The sequence below is a fragment of the Pseudorasbora parva genome, chromosome 22, assembly GCF_024679245.1.
Source record: "Pseudorasbora parva isolate DD20220531a chromosome 22, ASM2467924v1, whole genome shotgun sequence".
NCBI lineage: Eukaryota > Metazoa > Chordata > Actinopteri > Cypriniformes > Gobionidae > Pseudorasbora > Pseudorasbora parva.
Window position 1 is genome coordinate 25,531,714 of NC_090193.1, and position 17,630 is coordinate 25,549,343.

The 17,630-nt window shown below is 38.0% G+C and overlaps 1 protein-coding gene across 2 annotated transcripts in view; it reads right to left on the minus strand.

The window, feature by feature from the left end:
• The window catches only part of plekhg5a (pleckstrin homology domain containing, family G (with RhoGef domain) member 5a), a 43,201-nt gene extending 26,145 nt beyond the window's left edge, over positions 1-17,056 (minus strand). Inside the window, exons 1-3 of one of the 2 annotated variants that reach the window (XM_067432130.1) lie at positions 16,830-17,056; positions 16,555-16,749; positions 9,748-9,827 (exon numbers count right to left, since the gene is read on the minus strand). In XM_067432130.1, the coding sequence (XP_067288231.1) occupies positions 9,748-9,827; positions 16,555-16,609 (135 nt within the window). In that variant the 5' untranslated portion in view covers positions 16,610-16,749; positions 16,830-17,056. Of the gene's footprint in view, positions 1-9,747; positions 9,828-13,448; positions 13,587-16,554; positions 16,750-16,829 lie in introns of those variants that run through there. The other variant, XM_067432129.1, reaches the window with a different exon arrangement.
• Positions 17,057-17,630: the final 574 nt, after the last annotated feature.

Consider the following 17,630-nt stretch of genomic DNA (forward strand, 5'->3'; position numbering starts at 1 on the left):
CCACATAGACCAACATGTGTGTGTGTGTGTGTGTGTGTGTGTGTGTGTGTGTGTGTGTGTGTGTGTGTGTGTGTGTGTGTGTGTGTGTGTGTGTGTGTGTGTGTGTGTGTGTGTGTGTGTGTGTGTGTGTGTGTGTGTGACTATATATCTGTGTGTAGGTGTGTGTGTTTTGATACTGTAATATTCTGGATTTGGTAGAAGTAAGCTCAGCCGCAGGCTTCAAAGGCTCTGTTTTTATGTAGGATATCCTGACACCAGATGACCCAGCACCCTGCAGGGATGTACTCTGGGAAGATTCTGAGGTACATGATGGCAGGAGACTGTTGTTGATGGCCAGTTTGCAGAGGGTCACACTGCTCTGGTTGGTGTAGACAGAGAAATTGTTTGAAACAATTTGCTTTAAATTTTGCATATTAAATGTTTAAAAATTTGCAACATTATAAATGTGTTTACTGTCACTTCCGATCCATTAAATGTCTTACTCACGAAAAAAGCATTAATTACTATACTCTTTATATATATATAAAAACAGAACAGTGTGACTCTCTGCTCAATATTCTGCTAAATACTGGCCTTCAACAACAGTCTCCTGCCATCATGTACCTCAGACTCTTCCCAGAGTACATCCCTGCAGGGTGCTGGGTCATCTGGTGTCAGGATATCCTACATAAAAACAGAGTCTTTGAAGCCTGCGGCTGAGCTTACTTCTTCCAAATCCAGAATATTACAGTATCAAAAAACCCTTTTTTTTACTCTCTCCATCCTTCCTCTCTTTCTTTGTGTGTACTTTATATAGCAGGCTGATGTAAGGCTTAATAATGACTTAGTTCTTAGTGTCTTAGTAAAGAAAGACTATATAAAACTTAGTAAAGACTATATAAAAATGAAAGCAAACAGCTAAAGGAAGTGACAGGTCAAGAAAAGCATGCCCCAATGACGGCATTCTCACAAAAACATGGGGATAAAGAAGTGTCATAATTTCCAACAGTTAAAAGTCACTCTTCTATACATTTCCTGTTTTTACTCAACTCTGAATCCACAACAACTTTCTGTGGCAACGTCTCTCTGCCTTCCCTTATGAGGAATGGGATGCGTAAGAGGACTACAAGTATGAGCTCACTGTTTGTCTCTCAGTGAACGACAGGAAGCACTCAAGCATTTGAAAAATGCCCTGGGTTAAACATGGTATGTTTTGAGTAAGCATTAGTAAATGACATTCTAAAGAGTATATTATATGTAGTATCCAAGCAATATCATGCTCAATTTAAGATATTAATGCTGTATAATTAACTTGGAATTGTTTTATTCTTATGTTCAGATTTTGAAAAGAAAACAAATACATAGTATGTTGATCCCATGCGCTCATCATATCAGACTGACATAAGGCTTTATTATAAAGCATGTCGTCATTACACGTGTCTATGCCTGAGGATTTCTATACCTGATGCAGAGCTGAAAACGACTGTAATTTTACACCTTAGGGGTCATGCATTGTGACCTCTTTATTCATACAAAGTCTTAATTCCTGCCTGGTGACATCACAGGTCTCCTTTAAAGGAGTGAATGGGAGAGTGGAGAGCTATGTTTGGCAAAAGAAAGCAAACAAGAAGAAGAGAATTAAGAGATATTAATGTTGACAACTGGTACAGCGATGTGAGTACAACGGGGACAAATCTTGGGGGATATTATTTAAATAAAATGTTAAGTTTAATCATGTCATTTCTACCTCCATTAGTGGCATATGAAGCTTTGGCTGCATCCGAAATCACATATTTTAGACCACAAAAAAAATGTGTTCTTTATAGTATGAATGTGTGTTGTATGAAGGTAATCTAAGCAAACATTTGCCATTTTGTCATTACCATTTGACTTATACCAGCATGAGTTACGTCACTTCACCTCCATCCTCTCCTGTGGCATCATGGGATAGTAAAGGGTACATCATGCATACTTCAGAATCTCGCTGGAAGTAGGAGATCATCCGGATACTTTTTTCCAACTCGTTTATCACACAGTACAGTGAATTTGGAGATACTTCTTTTGTAACATACAGTTTTTCACCTACTATATAGTAAGGAAGTATGCCATTTCGGATGTAGTCAATAACAACCGGTTTCCAAACAGTTTCACAAAACACTCCTAACGTCTTCCATTGGTCACTTAAACAGACAGCCCCGCCCTGAACTCACACCATTGGTTGAGCCAACGTTGCCGGGTAGGGTTAGTCAGTTTTTTTGCATACAATGTTTTAAAAGCGGCACACAGAGAGAGAAAGTATTTACGTTCCAGGAATTCAACCTGCAGAAGGATTAATCATGGTTATGTGATATGAGAGTAGTTTAAAATATAAATAATTTACACACTAAACCTTTAAGAGAAAGATTCATGAAATATTGGTTTATAGTTTATTTATATTTTTTGCAATAATTAAAATAATTGTAATTCACTTTAATTAAACTTTATTAAAGTTAAAATCTGCATTTGAATTATTTTGTCCATGTGACTTTCTTAGCACACTCACACAGTAGACATTTTCCTAAAAGCTGAGTATTATTGCTCCATCTGGTGGTCGAAAGTGTAAGTGGGGCTTCACAAAGCAAAGTGTTCCACGAATACTAATTTCCTCCACTAACTTTTCAATTCTTTTGTCCTTGAAATATTTCAGGCAGCACATTAAGTTTTAAAGTGGGTGTCTCCCGAGGCTGTTGCTTTACAGGTGTGAGTTCAGTCTGTTCTCACACTCAGCTGTTAGGCAACACAAAAAGAGATAAAACAGTGACAGAGGAGACACAGCACAGATCTGCTGCAGAAGCTGAAATAATCCTTTCAATCATGTTAACGACTGTAAACGAGTTTGAAACTTGCTATTTTTTAAAGGAAAAGCAGCACAAAAGATAGTATTATGAAGTACATTGGGGTCCAAACAACATTGACTTTCAAATATGGATAAAAACAAACATTTATCAATATTTTGTGTTCCTCAGAAGAAAGAAAGTCATAAAGGTTTGGAACTATATTAATAAATGGTGAAAATGTTCCTTTTATGGGTGAACGATTCTTTTAATAAGCTCATTTCATGGTTGCGAGCTTCTTAATGTCTTTAAAATTATTTTGTGAGGAAAATCCATTGCGACGGGATGCCAGGTTAACCTGAAGCCAATAGATTATATATATTATTGAAGACTGAAAAGCAATTAACCTACTTTTCTAACTGAAATCAAGCCTTTGAAGCCAAAACATTGGCAACCTTGTGACAGGGCAACACTCTGGTATTTTCATGAAGAAAGTGTTTGAAAGACACCATTAGCCAATCTGCTAACCCATAATATTCTGTCCTGCTCCAGCTTAGTAATGTCTTGGTAAGCAGCACGTTCATCTTTTACAACACAAATTACAGTCAGCTGCTAATGTCTGTGTTTATTATAGTGGAGTCACTGTTTAGTCTGTGTTTGTGTAAGGGAAGGACGGTTGGCCTATTTCACAACTTTCACACACACATTTACACATGCACACAAGCATGAAAATGCACACACACATAAATTATCAAAGCAAATACGTATATACATACACAAACTCTCATGCCGTGTTAAAATATTACATATCCTGTTCTGTGTTAATATTGTGTGGTATTAATCTGTAAAATGTCTAACTGTGACATTCAAAAATAAAGACATGTATGAAAGACCAGTATGTTTACGCACAAGAAAAGAGCCTTTTTCCATGAAATGAAATTTGCGATAGTCTTTTATTCCCTATTGTGACATATCCGATTGGAACGGCTTCTCAAATAAGAAAAAAGGTAGGACGGGATTTGATTTTGTCCATCGGGAATTGATTGGATCATTTTCTTTTTCTATTGCAGGCATCTTGTCACAAAAAACTCGTCATCCGATATTGTTGTTTCAAGAGGGACGTAAAGTTCATTTGTTTAAAAATTACAAGAGCAAATCAATTAAATAAAAAAAAAAAAAAATATATATATATATATATATATATATATATATATATATATATATATATATATATATATATATATATATATATATTTAATATATGAGTTGTCAATTTTGATTTCATGGTGACTTTAAAGCATAGACTGTAAAAAAATATGGACGTAGTGTCTGTGACGTCACTCATAGGATTCCGTTCTGAAGCTTAAAGTAGGGGCGTTGTGGGCGTTGCCATCTTGCGAGCGAGTCATCACGTGTCACTCCCGGATTACAGAAAATAGCGGGATGTGGGCGGAGCTCAAGTGACGCAATGACTATAGACGGTGGATAAATGGCTATCCAGCTGTCATTCAAAGTAACCACGCCCTTAATTATGCAGAACTTAAAGTCTTTATAAAACGTAAACAAATGAGTTATCAAAAAATTCCCCCCTCACAGTTGTCATGAAGGTCAAAATTAGACGTATAGACCAAAACCACAATTTGTACCAGGGTGTAAACATGTTTTTTTTTTCTGCTGTAAAGTTGGGCATTTTAACATGGGGCTCTATGAGATTCTGCTCCCTTCTGGAGCCTGTCTCTAGTGGCCAGTCGAGGAATTGCAGTTTACATTACTTCGTTATTGGCTTCAAGAGAGATTGCGGGAGGTTGCCGCTTGCTTTAAAGCTGAAGTGTGTAATTTGTTACTAGCTGCCATTGGTCAGACAAATAGCCCCGCCCCCAAACTCCCCAAGCAACTGGTTGAGTCACTGTTGCTAGTCAGGATGCTCAAACAAACAGAATAATGGCTTGAAAACACTACAGAACCACAGTATTTACACTTGTTCTCAGGGAAAATAATCTGTGAATTGCTTACAGTTGCCTCTGAGATAAGAGTATTTGAACATTAAAAAAATCTACACTTATATCTTTAAATGTCAGCTAGCAGGATGAGCAGTTAAACGTCAACAGCAAACTATCATTATCATCATTGTGTATTTTCACCTCTTGACCCCTTGCAGGATACAGGAAGAGCAAACCTACATGAAATTTGTAGCCCACAAGAGATGAGCCACAAAGACCTCAAAACATAAACACGCACATACACACACTTGAAAACTCTCCGTTCTTTTCAAATAAACAAGAGTTCCTCTCATCTTTCCATATTTTAAGGGTAATGACATAAGTGTGTTCCTGGTTCAGATAAAAACATTGGGTACATTAAGTTAAGTCTGGCTTCGATCAGAGAAGACTAGAAACAGAAGTGTTTACCCAGAGACTCTTTTCAAAAGCTCACTAAGTTCAGAGGACACTGGCAGAGTTGTGCCGACAGGAAATGTAGGACACCAAAAAAACAAGCAAACATCACTGTAATGTCCTATAATGAATAAGACATGCACCGTGTAAACAAGCTTTATCAGTTTCCTTTATACTGGGTTTATCTGTATCCACAGTCTGAAGGCTGGTACCGGGAATTATTCTTGCATACAAAATAACCATATTATTCTCATCTTTACCTGCTCAACAAGACAGCCTGCCTCCATGGTCTTACTAGACAAAAGAGTGTTATTCTCAAAAGCCAGGTATTATCTGCATTATGTTGACCAATAATTGCCCATTCAAATATGAACTATAATTACCTGACTTACATGTAAGCCACCAATCATACTTCAGTTGTTTTTGTGATATTTAGGGGCGGGTAATAAGACACTTATGCACACAACATGTATTTAAAGTATTTATTTAAGGGGACATATATACAGTATATACAGTGAGGAAAATAAGTATTTGAACACCCTGCTATTTTGCAAGTTCTCCCACTTAGAAATCATGGAGGGGTCTGTCATCGTAGGTGCATGTCCACTGTGGGAGACATAATCTAAATTTAAAAAATCCAGAAATCAGTTAATATTTGGTACAGTAGCCTTTGTTTGCAATTACAGAGGTCAAATGTTTCCTGTAGTTTTACCAGGTTTGCACACACTGCAGGAGGGATTTGGCCCACCCCTCCACACAGATCTTCTCTAGATCAGTCAGGTTTCTCGCTGAGAAACACGAAGTTTGAGCTCCCTCCAACGATTCTCTATTGGGTTTAGGTCTGGAGACTGGCTAGGCCATGCCAGAACCTTGATATGACTCTTACAGAGCCACTCCTTATTTAGGTTATCCTGGCTGTGTGCTTCGGGTTATTGTCATGTTGGAAGACCCAGCCTCGACCCATCTTCAATGCTCTAACTGAGGGAAGGAGGTTGTTCCCCAAAATCTCACAATACATGGCCCCGGTCACCCTCTCCTTAATACAGTGCAGTTGCCCTGTCCCATGTGCAGAAAAACACCCCCAAAGCATGATGCTACCCCCCCCCCCCCCAGCTGGTGGTCCTAGCTCTTTTCAGGTCACCCCACAAGGTGAGATCTTGCATGGAGCCTCCCCCAATCCGAGGGAGATTGACAGTCATGTAGGGATGTTAACCGATGACCGTTTGACCGATGGTTGACCGTATCAATGTTAACAACGTTTCAAAGTCGACGGTTAAAAAAAAAGTGATCTCTAAATTAGGCTATTATAGACAGTGGACTAAACGCTACTACAATTAGCCATCTCATTCCAAAATCTTATTGTGTGAAGTGAACAAATCCCTCACACTCAATTTTTCATAACTCGCCTGTTTGTACTTAATAAACCAATAAAAACATTTGGCATGAGGTCACAGCATTTGGGTTTGCGCGCTCACAAGGTTTGCAAAAAGTAAACAGGCTAAAACACTCGAGGTTAGAGCCAGGGCAGACGACAGTATGAAGCGTGCCTTCTGCATAAAATGCGGAATTACAATTGGGCTTACAAAATGCGGGCTTACATTTGGAAATATATTACATCTACATTTCAGTGATAACACATAAGGTGTTGATCATCATCTTTCTTTATTATTGTTAGCACTACCTCGAACTAAAGTGGCATCTCTTCGGAGCTGTCATTTTCTTAAATGAGCTGCGGCAATGTTTTAAATGATCTTCCAATGCGATCACTTTGTACCCAAACCATTTCGAAACTAAGAAGCCATTTGACCTCCGATTACAAACAACCTCCTCGGCAGCGCGTTTGCGGGACTCATGTTTTGCGCTGTTGGGATTTTTAAAAAGTGATGTGAGTGGAAGGGAGGCGGCGGCGCCGGGACAGTGTGTGTATGAGAGCGGGAGGCACAGCGGCAGAGAGATGCGACAGGGTTGCGAAATTGCAGGCGCGGCTCACGGCTGTTATTTCAAATAGCGGTTAACCAGTTTCAATCGGCTAATGAGGCTTGGTGGTCAGTCAATAAAGGGTTAGTTTACGCCATCCCTAGTCAAGTTTAGCTTCTTCCATTTTTTAATGATTGCTCCAACAGTGGACCTTTTTTCAGCAAGCTGCTTGGCAATTTCCCCGGATCCCTTTCCAGCCTTGTGGAGGTGTACAATTTTGTCTTTTGTCTTTGGACAGGTCTTTGGTCTTGGCCATGTTTGTAGTTGGATTCTTACTGATTGTGTTTGGGTGGACAGGTGTTGCGCCGCTATCGCGTGAGTTCCAGGTGAGTTCACGTCAGAGACCTACACGGAAGACGATATCTTGGCAGATAAAGTCATTATTTAGATTTTTTTGTGTACAAAAACTATTCTCGTTGCTTCGTAAAATTATTGTAAAGCCACTGTAGTGAGATGGACTTTGTGACGAAGTCTTTAGTGCCTATTATGGGTCTTGTGACTGAGTTAGTAGAAATGTACTGAATGCCAATGGAGGCCTTTCTGAAGCCTTTCTCAGCCATCAACTTTCAACAAAAATATCTTCATTTGTGTTCCGAAGATGAATGAAGGTGTTACGGGTGTCCAACGACATGAGGGTGAGAAAATAATGAAATAATTTTCATTTTTGGGTGAACTAACCCTTTAAGTCCTGTAAGTTGTGAGGTGGGGCCTCCATAGATCGGACTTGTTTGTTCAGCACATCCCACAGATGCTTGATTTGATAGATATCTGAGGAAGTTGAAGGGCAAGTCAACACCTCAAACTTGTTGTTGTGCTCCTCAAACCATTCTCGAAACATTTTTGTTTTGTAGCAGGGTGCATTATCTGCCGAAAGATGCCACAGCCACCAGGGAATACCGTCTTCATAAAGGGTTTACATGGTCTGCAACAATGCTTAGGTAGGTGGTACATATCACAGTAACATCCACATGGATGGTAGGACCCAAAGCTTCCCAGCAGAACATTTCCCAAAGCATCACACTGCCTCCACCGGCTTGCCTTCTTCCCCATAGTGTATCCTGGTGCCATGTGTTTCCCAGGTAAGCGACGCACACATATCCAGCCATTTAAAAAAACATGATTCATCAGACCAGGTCACCTTCTTCCATTGCTCCATGGTCCAGTTCTGATGCTCATGTATCCACTGTTGGCACTTTCGGGGCTGGACAGGGGTCAGCATGATCATACAGCCTCATACACAACAAACTGTGATGCACTGTGTATTCTGACACATTTCAATCAGAACCAGCATTAACTTATTGAGCAATTTGAGCTACAGTAGCTCGTCTGTTTGACCGGTTCACCACTGTTTCTTCCTTGGACCACTTTTGATAGATACTGACCAATGCAGACCAAGAACACCACACAACTGCAGTTTTGGAGTCTCAAAATAACTCACTCAAATCCATAGGCTTGCCCATTTTTCCTTCTTTTTACACATAAACTTTGAAGACAAAATGCTCACTTGCTGCCTAAAATATCTCACCTTCTAACAGATGCCATGATGAAGAGATAAATCATTATTATTCACATCATAATGTTATGCCTGATATATATATATATATATATATATATATATATATATATATATATATATATATATATATATATATATATATATATATATATATATATATATATTCTTTGCATATATACAGTGTGTATATACATATATATATATATATATATATATATATATATATATATATATATATATATATATATATATATATATATATATACTGTATATATGCAAAGAAAGGGAATTCTGGCACCTGTTTTTGTTCAATTCAAACACTGTTTACATCCAACCTGAAGACTAATACGTCAGCACATTTCTGCAGCAGCATTGTAATTGACAATTTTAAAGGTAAAGGAACGCCTGTTAAAACACAAAAGTGGAAAGTGTGGGTAATGAATAGGCATTGAGTTTGTCAGTAAGGAAATGTGATTGACTGATGTAAAAGAAGAAGTAGGGACATGGGAGGAATACACTGACTCTTTAGCTAAACCAGTTTGGCAATGAACCCATGACAATAAAACCCAATCAAAACCGTGTCACCAGACTAGATGTATTACATTTTAACAGACAAAAAGAGAGAGACGGGAATAGAGACAGTGTATAATAAAGGGAGCGCGAGTGAAAGACAGGAAGGGAGAGACATATTGTGTTTTGTTTAAGTGTGTTTATGTGCGAAAAGCCTTATATATGTGCAAACAGTAATCTCACTTTTCCATGCCCGCACCCACAGACTCCCAGGAGAAGGCTGGTGAAATGCCACCTATAACATCACATCCCTCCTCTCACCCCCGAGCATTCAACAGCACAAAGACAAACAAAAATTTTGTTTTTCCTCACAGTTCCCTAAGCGCACATGCTGACAAATGATTATTGTCCTGAAATATTCCCTGTGATAAATGCAATAAGCATACTTGGAATTTTTTGTGCATAAGAGTTCACGAAAACATTAAGTGGTGAAGGTTTACCCTTTTTTTGTCACCCTTGCAGGGCTTTATATGCCATGTGACACATTCTGATGTCTTACCTTGGAAGCAAGCCGCCGTTCGGGACAGTTGGGATGCTGACACAAGATGCCGGTTTTTTCCTCTTGTGCAGGCTTCTCACCTGAAACAACAGACAAACAGAGGTTAAAGGTCAACTCTATGTAGTAGGGAATTATAAGTGAGGTCAATTTGTAGGCCAAACTGGAAAGATGCTGTCAAATTTCACAAACAAAAAAGGTTAATTGTCTGTTGTCAATAGTGTAGTGATGTATGAAGCACAGCTTTCAAATCAAGCAGCTTTCTTTTGGTCAAAAACTTCCTTTGCGAATCTGTGAGACCAACATGAACCCATTGCAAAATCATTTCCGCTTGACTGTTTGACGAACAACAGTAAATGTGATCGCACATGAAGGCTAATTGCTATTTTCATGGGAATTTCCTATGGATTTTTAAAAGCCAATTTTTGATTTATAAGTAAAATAAGGTGTGTGGTAATATTACTTAGAAACTTTCACTCTACAACATATATTACACACAGTCCTCCATTTTGAAACTCCTGTTTCTAGCTTCTAGCAAGTTGCTACATAGATACTACAATGGCTGTCTGAAACATCAAGCATGTAAACTCACATAATTGTGTTTTTCATAGCATATTTTACAAGTAAACCAACAAACTAATTAAAAAACTTATTCGAAAGAACGCTTTCCCTTCTCGTCCTACTTTTAAGGCTCAACAGCTCTATATCGAAGCATCAAATATCCAGAGGTAATATAGAGGAGATTAATTAAGGAGATAAATATGATTGAGATATTTCATAACAGGGTACCATGGAGGGACTCTTCTGAACACAGTGAGCCTGTGGGGGATATGTCCTTGGGCATGAGCCAAAAGACATAACAGCAATACAGCAATAGATGAGGCAGCTGGGGGGATATGTAGGAGAGAGCCATTGAAAAAACTGAGAACCAAAAACAAGAGATACAATTCACACGGCAACTACTTAACTGCATGATATGCAGATCATATAAAATTGCATGCATCTATTTATAACATAGCCTATATAAATCCTTTCCATCCTTTCCTTCAGCCATGCTAGCAAGTCCATAAAGACTATAGAAACTGGTACCAGGAGAGATTTAAAAAATAATTCTAACAAATATTAAACCTTGAGGAAGGAATTAACTGAAAACTGAATAATTGAAAATAACACAAAAAAGGAAAAGAAAGAGGAAAAATAGAGAAAAACAGACAGAGAGTGAAAAAAGTTGGCGGAAATCTAAGATTTCCAGACATTACAAGTTTGCTGGCAGACTGGCTGATTTTCCTTTCAGTGAGGGCAGTGGTATTCCTCTTACCTAGAAACCCACAGGCCTTAATGTGAAAAAGATTTTTCATTGATTCAACCACTCAATCTCTTTTCTAGCAATGCTGCCACCTCAAAACTGGTTGAGCAGAAGCCCTTACAGACAACAACATACACAAAAGAGACCAGATCAACAACATAGAAAAGACAGACAGCCAACATTACAGAGAAACATTCTTATAGGTTGCTTTATTACAAATAATTTTGAAAAAAGTTAAAAACCCCAAACCAGTGTCCCCCCCCCCCCCGATCTGCATCATATGCATTCATCAATGAAAAAAAGTAACAGAACATATATTTGTTGTGATATGTGATAATATAGCAAACATTCACAACCATATATAATATGGTTGTGAATGTTTGCTATATTCATATATGGTATATAAAAGGTGCACAGTTCCTAATTCATCAAGTCATCTGCATATTTTCTAACATCCTGAAAGCAGAGCATCATCACACAGTAGCCAGACTTTAGATATTATCCTCAACACTGCTCACATTCCTTCTCCATACTCGCCTCCATCTCTCGATGAAGAATATTCCATTTCTCCTTCTTTAGTCAGAGGTAGAGGGCACCTCCTAAAAAATTCTCTATGTAAGGAATGTGCAGAATGCCAGGATCTGTTTTTCATGCCCTTCTGTTTACCCAGTTGTTTGCTGAAGTTCCTGAGGAGCATTAAGCACATCTACTGTCTCAAGTGCTAGAGCGGAAATATTTAATACTTGTTTCCTTTTGCCTCCATTGGAGGAACACCAAGATGATGCCATGGATGCCAGTATATGTTTTGGAAGGTCTGAGAAAGTCAAAACATTATCAGCTGAAGGTCTGTAAGCGAGGTTGTCCTTGATTCTTTATTTCTATCTTACTAATCCTCTTGCATTTTGGGCTTGAGACTGGGAAATGAGATTAGAAAGAACCTGACATAGCAAAATTAGCTCAACCGATGCCGTGAGTTTAGGGAGGCACAACCTGCTTATGTAACATAGACAGATGGTCAATGTCTTTGGGAAACCAGTTTGTAAATAATTGTTTCACAGCACTTTTTGGTCCCACTTAGAGGCACAAAAATTACACACTTCACTTCATTGCACAACTGCCAAATGTATTTCACAAGCTTTAAAATACATCTAAAGATTTAAGTAAACAAAAAAAAATAGTTTGACTGTGTGGAGAAAGAGGGATTGAGTGAGTGATTAGACAGACAAAACACTTCCAAAGGCAAAGGTGATTCAGAGTGGGTCCTAATTGGGGCATTATTAGCACAGATTAAATACTGTTGTAAGGATATGGACAAGCTACAAACTCACTCTCCCTCTGCACTTTGGAGTCACAGTAGTCTCTTGAACCTTCTGACTAAGTGGAAACCAAACATGTGGTTCTTCCCACAAAACCACAACAAAAGGAAAAGGAAAAGGAAAAAAAAAGGAAAAAAGGAAGCCATTTTGTTCCACTAGACCTAAGTGTAAAACATAGATTTTAACGTAGACACAAGTAGACACACACACTTGTTTTTGGACATAATGATTTTTATACTGTACAAACTGTATATTCTATCATCTAAACCTACGCATCACAGAAATATTTCTGCATTTTTACATTTTCAAAAAACAACAGTATGATTTATATGCTGTTTTCCACATTGGGACCAAACATTTTTGGATTTCTAATCTTTGTGGGGACATTTTATCCCCATAATGTAGTGCTTACCAGTACCACACACACATCCAATCAAATAAATAAATAAAATGGAATAAAACTATCATGTATTTACTGTCTGTAAAACACTGTCTGTTGACTTTTCCCATGGATCACAAAACAAGTTAATTTATACTGTAGCTGAATGTCCTTTGTTGTTGCTCTTTTCCAATAAAATTCTATGGTGACCACAAAAACTCTAGGCCAGATTTTTAGCAAATACAAAAATTTCAGCCAATGCTGAAAATTGCGCATGTGTTGTTTGGACTATACTTTTATGATGGTTTTAGGTGTTTTTTCGAAGCTTGATAGTCCATTTATTATATCGAGGAGCATTTTTTTATCTAGAGTAATTTTAGTTTTCCACAGAAGAAAGAAATTCATGCATGTTTGGGAATAACATGAAGATGTGTAAATGACGACAACATTTTCAATTTGTGGGTAAACTATAGGCACTCTGGGAATTTTTTTTTATTCTTCGACCAGTCATTCAATGAAAACTGTACTTGGTTGTAAGAAGAAACACGGCATGAGAAATAACATGCAGCCAATCCATTTTCCAAAATTACAACAAAAAAAACTTTAAAAATACAATCTGCAATCGACCTTTTGGGTAAAAAATAGATAATGATTCAACCAAACTGTGTTACACCATTCAGTGGTGTCAATTAAAATCTCTTACCACAAGAATTCTGGGTGATGTCCATGAGGGAGGTCCAGGTGTACTTCTCCACCCCCAACTCACTCGGAGTACATGGCAGAGTTTCCAGTTCATAAGACCCATGCCGTCGCCAATGAAACATTGTGCCTCACAATCCAAATGTAATGATAAATCTAATGCCACATCTCACTTGTCAACACACAGAGGAGATTGAGATGATGATCTTCACACCTTGAACCAAACATCAGTCTTTAGATGATTACTATTCATGTTTTTCCAAATTATAGAATGTACTAAAACTTCAGTGGCTTCTCTTGTGGAGAAAAGTTCTCAGAATACTGGATTTCTCTAAAGTTTCCAGGCTGGGTACTTTGGACTTTGTGAGCCAGTATGTAAAGGGGGGGAAGAGAGAGGGGGGGCTTGACCCACACAGCACGCCAGACAAGCGATGCATTCATACACATGTGAAGTGCATGCTGGGATGTGAGGGAGACTTGGACCTGTGACTTTTCAGAATGGCAAGAGATACAAAGCTGCCTTTTGAGATGTCCACCTACTTGTAGCCCACAAACTCCATGCATCTCAAAGTTACACTATCATATAGAGCAATGGAGCAGAAACCATACAGTTTACAGGCTCTCAAGCCACAGTCAGTGATATAGAGAAAGTAATGGAAGACAATAATTTCTCAAAAAGTGGAAAATGAGAAAGGGTTAAGATAAAGATTAAGAGAATAGCAGCAAGAGTTGGCGAGAGCCATCCAGAACCCCCACAATTTCTAATTTTGCTCTGACAAATTAGAGAGTAGCATGAGAGAGTCTTAGCTGTTGGGATCCAACATTTCCAGCCATATGGTAGTGATTTGGAGCAGTGTGACGTGCAGGGGTTAGTTTTAATGACCAGGCTTCCAGTGGCAGTCAAGCCAATACGCCGCAGTCTCAAACTCTGTCAGCTTAATCATTCGCTGGGACATGTACAAACAACAAACCTCTTCTGATCTTCACCTAGACATTTATCTCTGCGACCTGGTGTACAACAACATCTTTTATAATTACAGCTCACTTCATCTGGCTGTTATTACATTAAATAATTACTTTCAAACGTTATTGTTGAGACATAATAGGAGTCTTGTTTCTGCTCTATGTTGCGCTATAGGAGTTGTTTGACTATTCAAATAGCTCGTCTGGTGTACTGTTGTGCTCCCTCATGATACTGAGTACATAGAAGAGTTTTTTTTTAAAAAGACTAGGACCGTTAATCGAGTTACCTAATTAATTCATCAAGTTTATAACATAATCCCACTGATAAAAGCAACCAATTGATGATAATTCAAAATACTACATTGTGGCAGACAAAAGCATGACTACAAAACATGTCTTAAGAATTTAAATAATAAACAGTCTAGAAGTCAGTATGAACTCACAAGTCACTATGTCTATTAATTTAATTTAAGTAACGGTAAGTTAGTTTTAGATATATAAAGTATACATATATCATTTTATAGTTTTTAAGCGCATTAGCGCACCCAGAGAGATAGTAATATAATATACAAGTAATAATAATTTATTTAAATGCTAATGATCATCACACCACACTCATATTTTGTCTGCAGCATTGCATTTGGCTGGTCATCATGCTATCTTAAGCTCACAATACTCAGCATGTAAAACATATGTTAGCACCAGCATATTGGCCACACATGAAAGAACACTGTGGTGTGACAGCTACTACAGTCAATTATAATAAGTGGCTAATCCTCTGATCTGTGATTCTCCTGACATTGTTTATCTTTGTTTAAAACGCTAGCATTAGGACAGTCATGCACACGGCGAACAGGCCGGTCTATCTGAAACCAGTTATGGGCTTGGTTTGGAGGCTAGATGACAAATTAGTCAGCCAAGTGACAGTTCCCAAATAGCCAAAACAGTTTCATGCAATTTAAAATCAGGTAAACAGGTCTTTATTTCTGGCGTTGTTCTTCATCATTAATTCCAAAGCTTAGACTATATTTGACATTATTCTATGAAATACCACTTAATAAACTGTGAGCTTCATAAAAGCCCGATTTGTTAGTTTGAAGTTTGAATTTAATAACTATGGCCCTGGACCTCACAGACGGAACATAAGAGGAATTTCCTTTGGTTGGAAGAGTCACTTTGTTTCCACTGTCAAAATATTTTATATGGATTTCAAACTATTTATATTGATGAAAAGAATGTAAAATTGCAATCTTGTGGTCAATCTTGCTGGGAAAAAATAACTAGCAAGTGAGGGTTATAATGGCATTTACATAAAGAAAGGAAATCTATAGAAAATAACATTTAGACAGTAAGGAAATTAATAATTGTACATTTAAAATGTAATAATATTAATACTGACCCTCTAAATTATAATAGTCAACATCTATGAATAGGAACCATTTCCTCTAAAATCAGCTGGTATAACTTTTATCTGGATAAATCAACCTAAATGCAATCTACCCCTGCAGATGTTGAAACAGAGCTGTTGACTGTTGATACAGTTTGAATAACATTTCCTTATGATAAGCCAGTGGAGAAGTAAAGTAAACCATAGAGCTGTCTGTCTACCTGACTGTCACAACATAAACACAATTTAGCCAAATCTAATTGTGAGGAACGAGAAAAGCCATGACAAAGAGTGGCAGACTGGATTTAAATAGCCAAAAAAGGACATAATCCTGTACAGACAGACACAACTAAATACAAGTAAAACCAAGTTCAGTCTATTTTCAGGTATCAAACACACAGTACAGTCATTTTAGTCAGCTAACAGAGTCAGACTCAGAATGTACAGAAATGACTTAGAAATGACATCGCACCTGCAAAAATTTTCCAGTACCACCTTTATCTGGTTATCACCCAAGTTAAAATAAAGAGATTAAAAATTAGTGATTATGATGATTTTTGTAGCTTGATATCTTCAGAGTGGGACATTAAGCAAAATTCCGGATGAACTATCCCTTTAAGACATCCTCAAAACTTATCGCGTCAGCACGTTGTTTTAGCACTAGTTGTCATCATTGCCACAAATACGCACAATATGCAGGTAGACCTCACATGTCTTCTTTTATTGCAGCCGGTAACACGTACAAGACAAAGCCACTTACCAAGTCGCAAACGAAGTCCAAGCCAGCTCTTGGGTGGCGATCCGTATCGATGCATTATGTGCTGTAACCATGTGGGTTAATGTCCAAGTCCGGCGTATTCATCTGTTGTTCTCAGAGATGAGACATCCAACCATATACCGTCCGCTGAGTATCAGCAGTAGGGCAGACATGGGCTCTGACGCGCTGTTGGCAATCCTCCAAAAACAAAGCGCAAGATAAGTCACATTACCCAAGTTTGATATATAAGTGACATGTATATTCGATGTATAGCGTACCTAATGGTGGTTCCCTCTATAGTATACTGCAAAGCTATTACGTTTCTTTAAAATATCTTATCTGTATGCTTGAATGACGTCCAAAGCGCTTCACCTTCTGTGCTGCAGAGACACAAAAGGACCTGTTGACTGTCGTTGACGCACGAAGTTTTTGTCTCCTTTTTGGCCTCAAGGTTTACTGAAACTTATTGAATTGCGTTCAAAGAACATGGGATATCCACTTTCAAAGTCGACATGACATCTTTTTTAACACGCACAGCTTTATGTCATGTTAAAAATTGCAGGCGCGTTATCTCAAAGACTACCTCTAACTTCATTGTGTATCACCTAGCCTACTTTAAACAGGCAGGCGTTTCCCCAAACTCCTTTTCCCATCTTCAGTCTTTCTTTGCAATCTGACATCATTCTACCTTTCAGACAGGATATTTAAGGCAAAATGCTACATTTATTCTGCTGTTCAACAACGGACATCTACACAATTTTATGCCATGACACGTGACTTTCTCAAGCTTTTCAGTACTGAACTGTCATCCTTGAAAAGGTACTGTCATGGTTCATAGCCTTCACGTGCTATCGGAAAATACTTTCCTACTTCGTGATTACAACCTCAATTCATTCAAACTTTGACTTTGAAACTGGTATTTATTCCATATAGCACTTAAAGGCAGCATCAGTTTTAATAATTAAAGGCGCAATATGTAAACATTTTGGATTAAATATCCCAAAACCACAATGTTATATATTTTGTTGACTTGCACTTACATTATCACACGTTTCCAAGAATATTTAATCCGGAGAAAT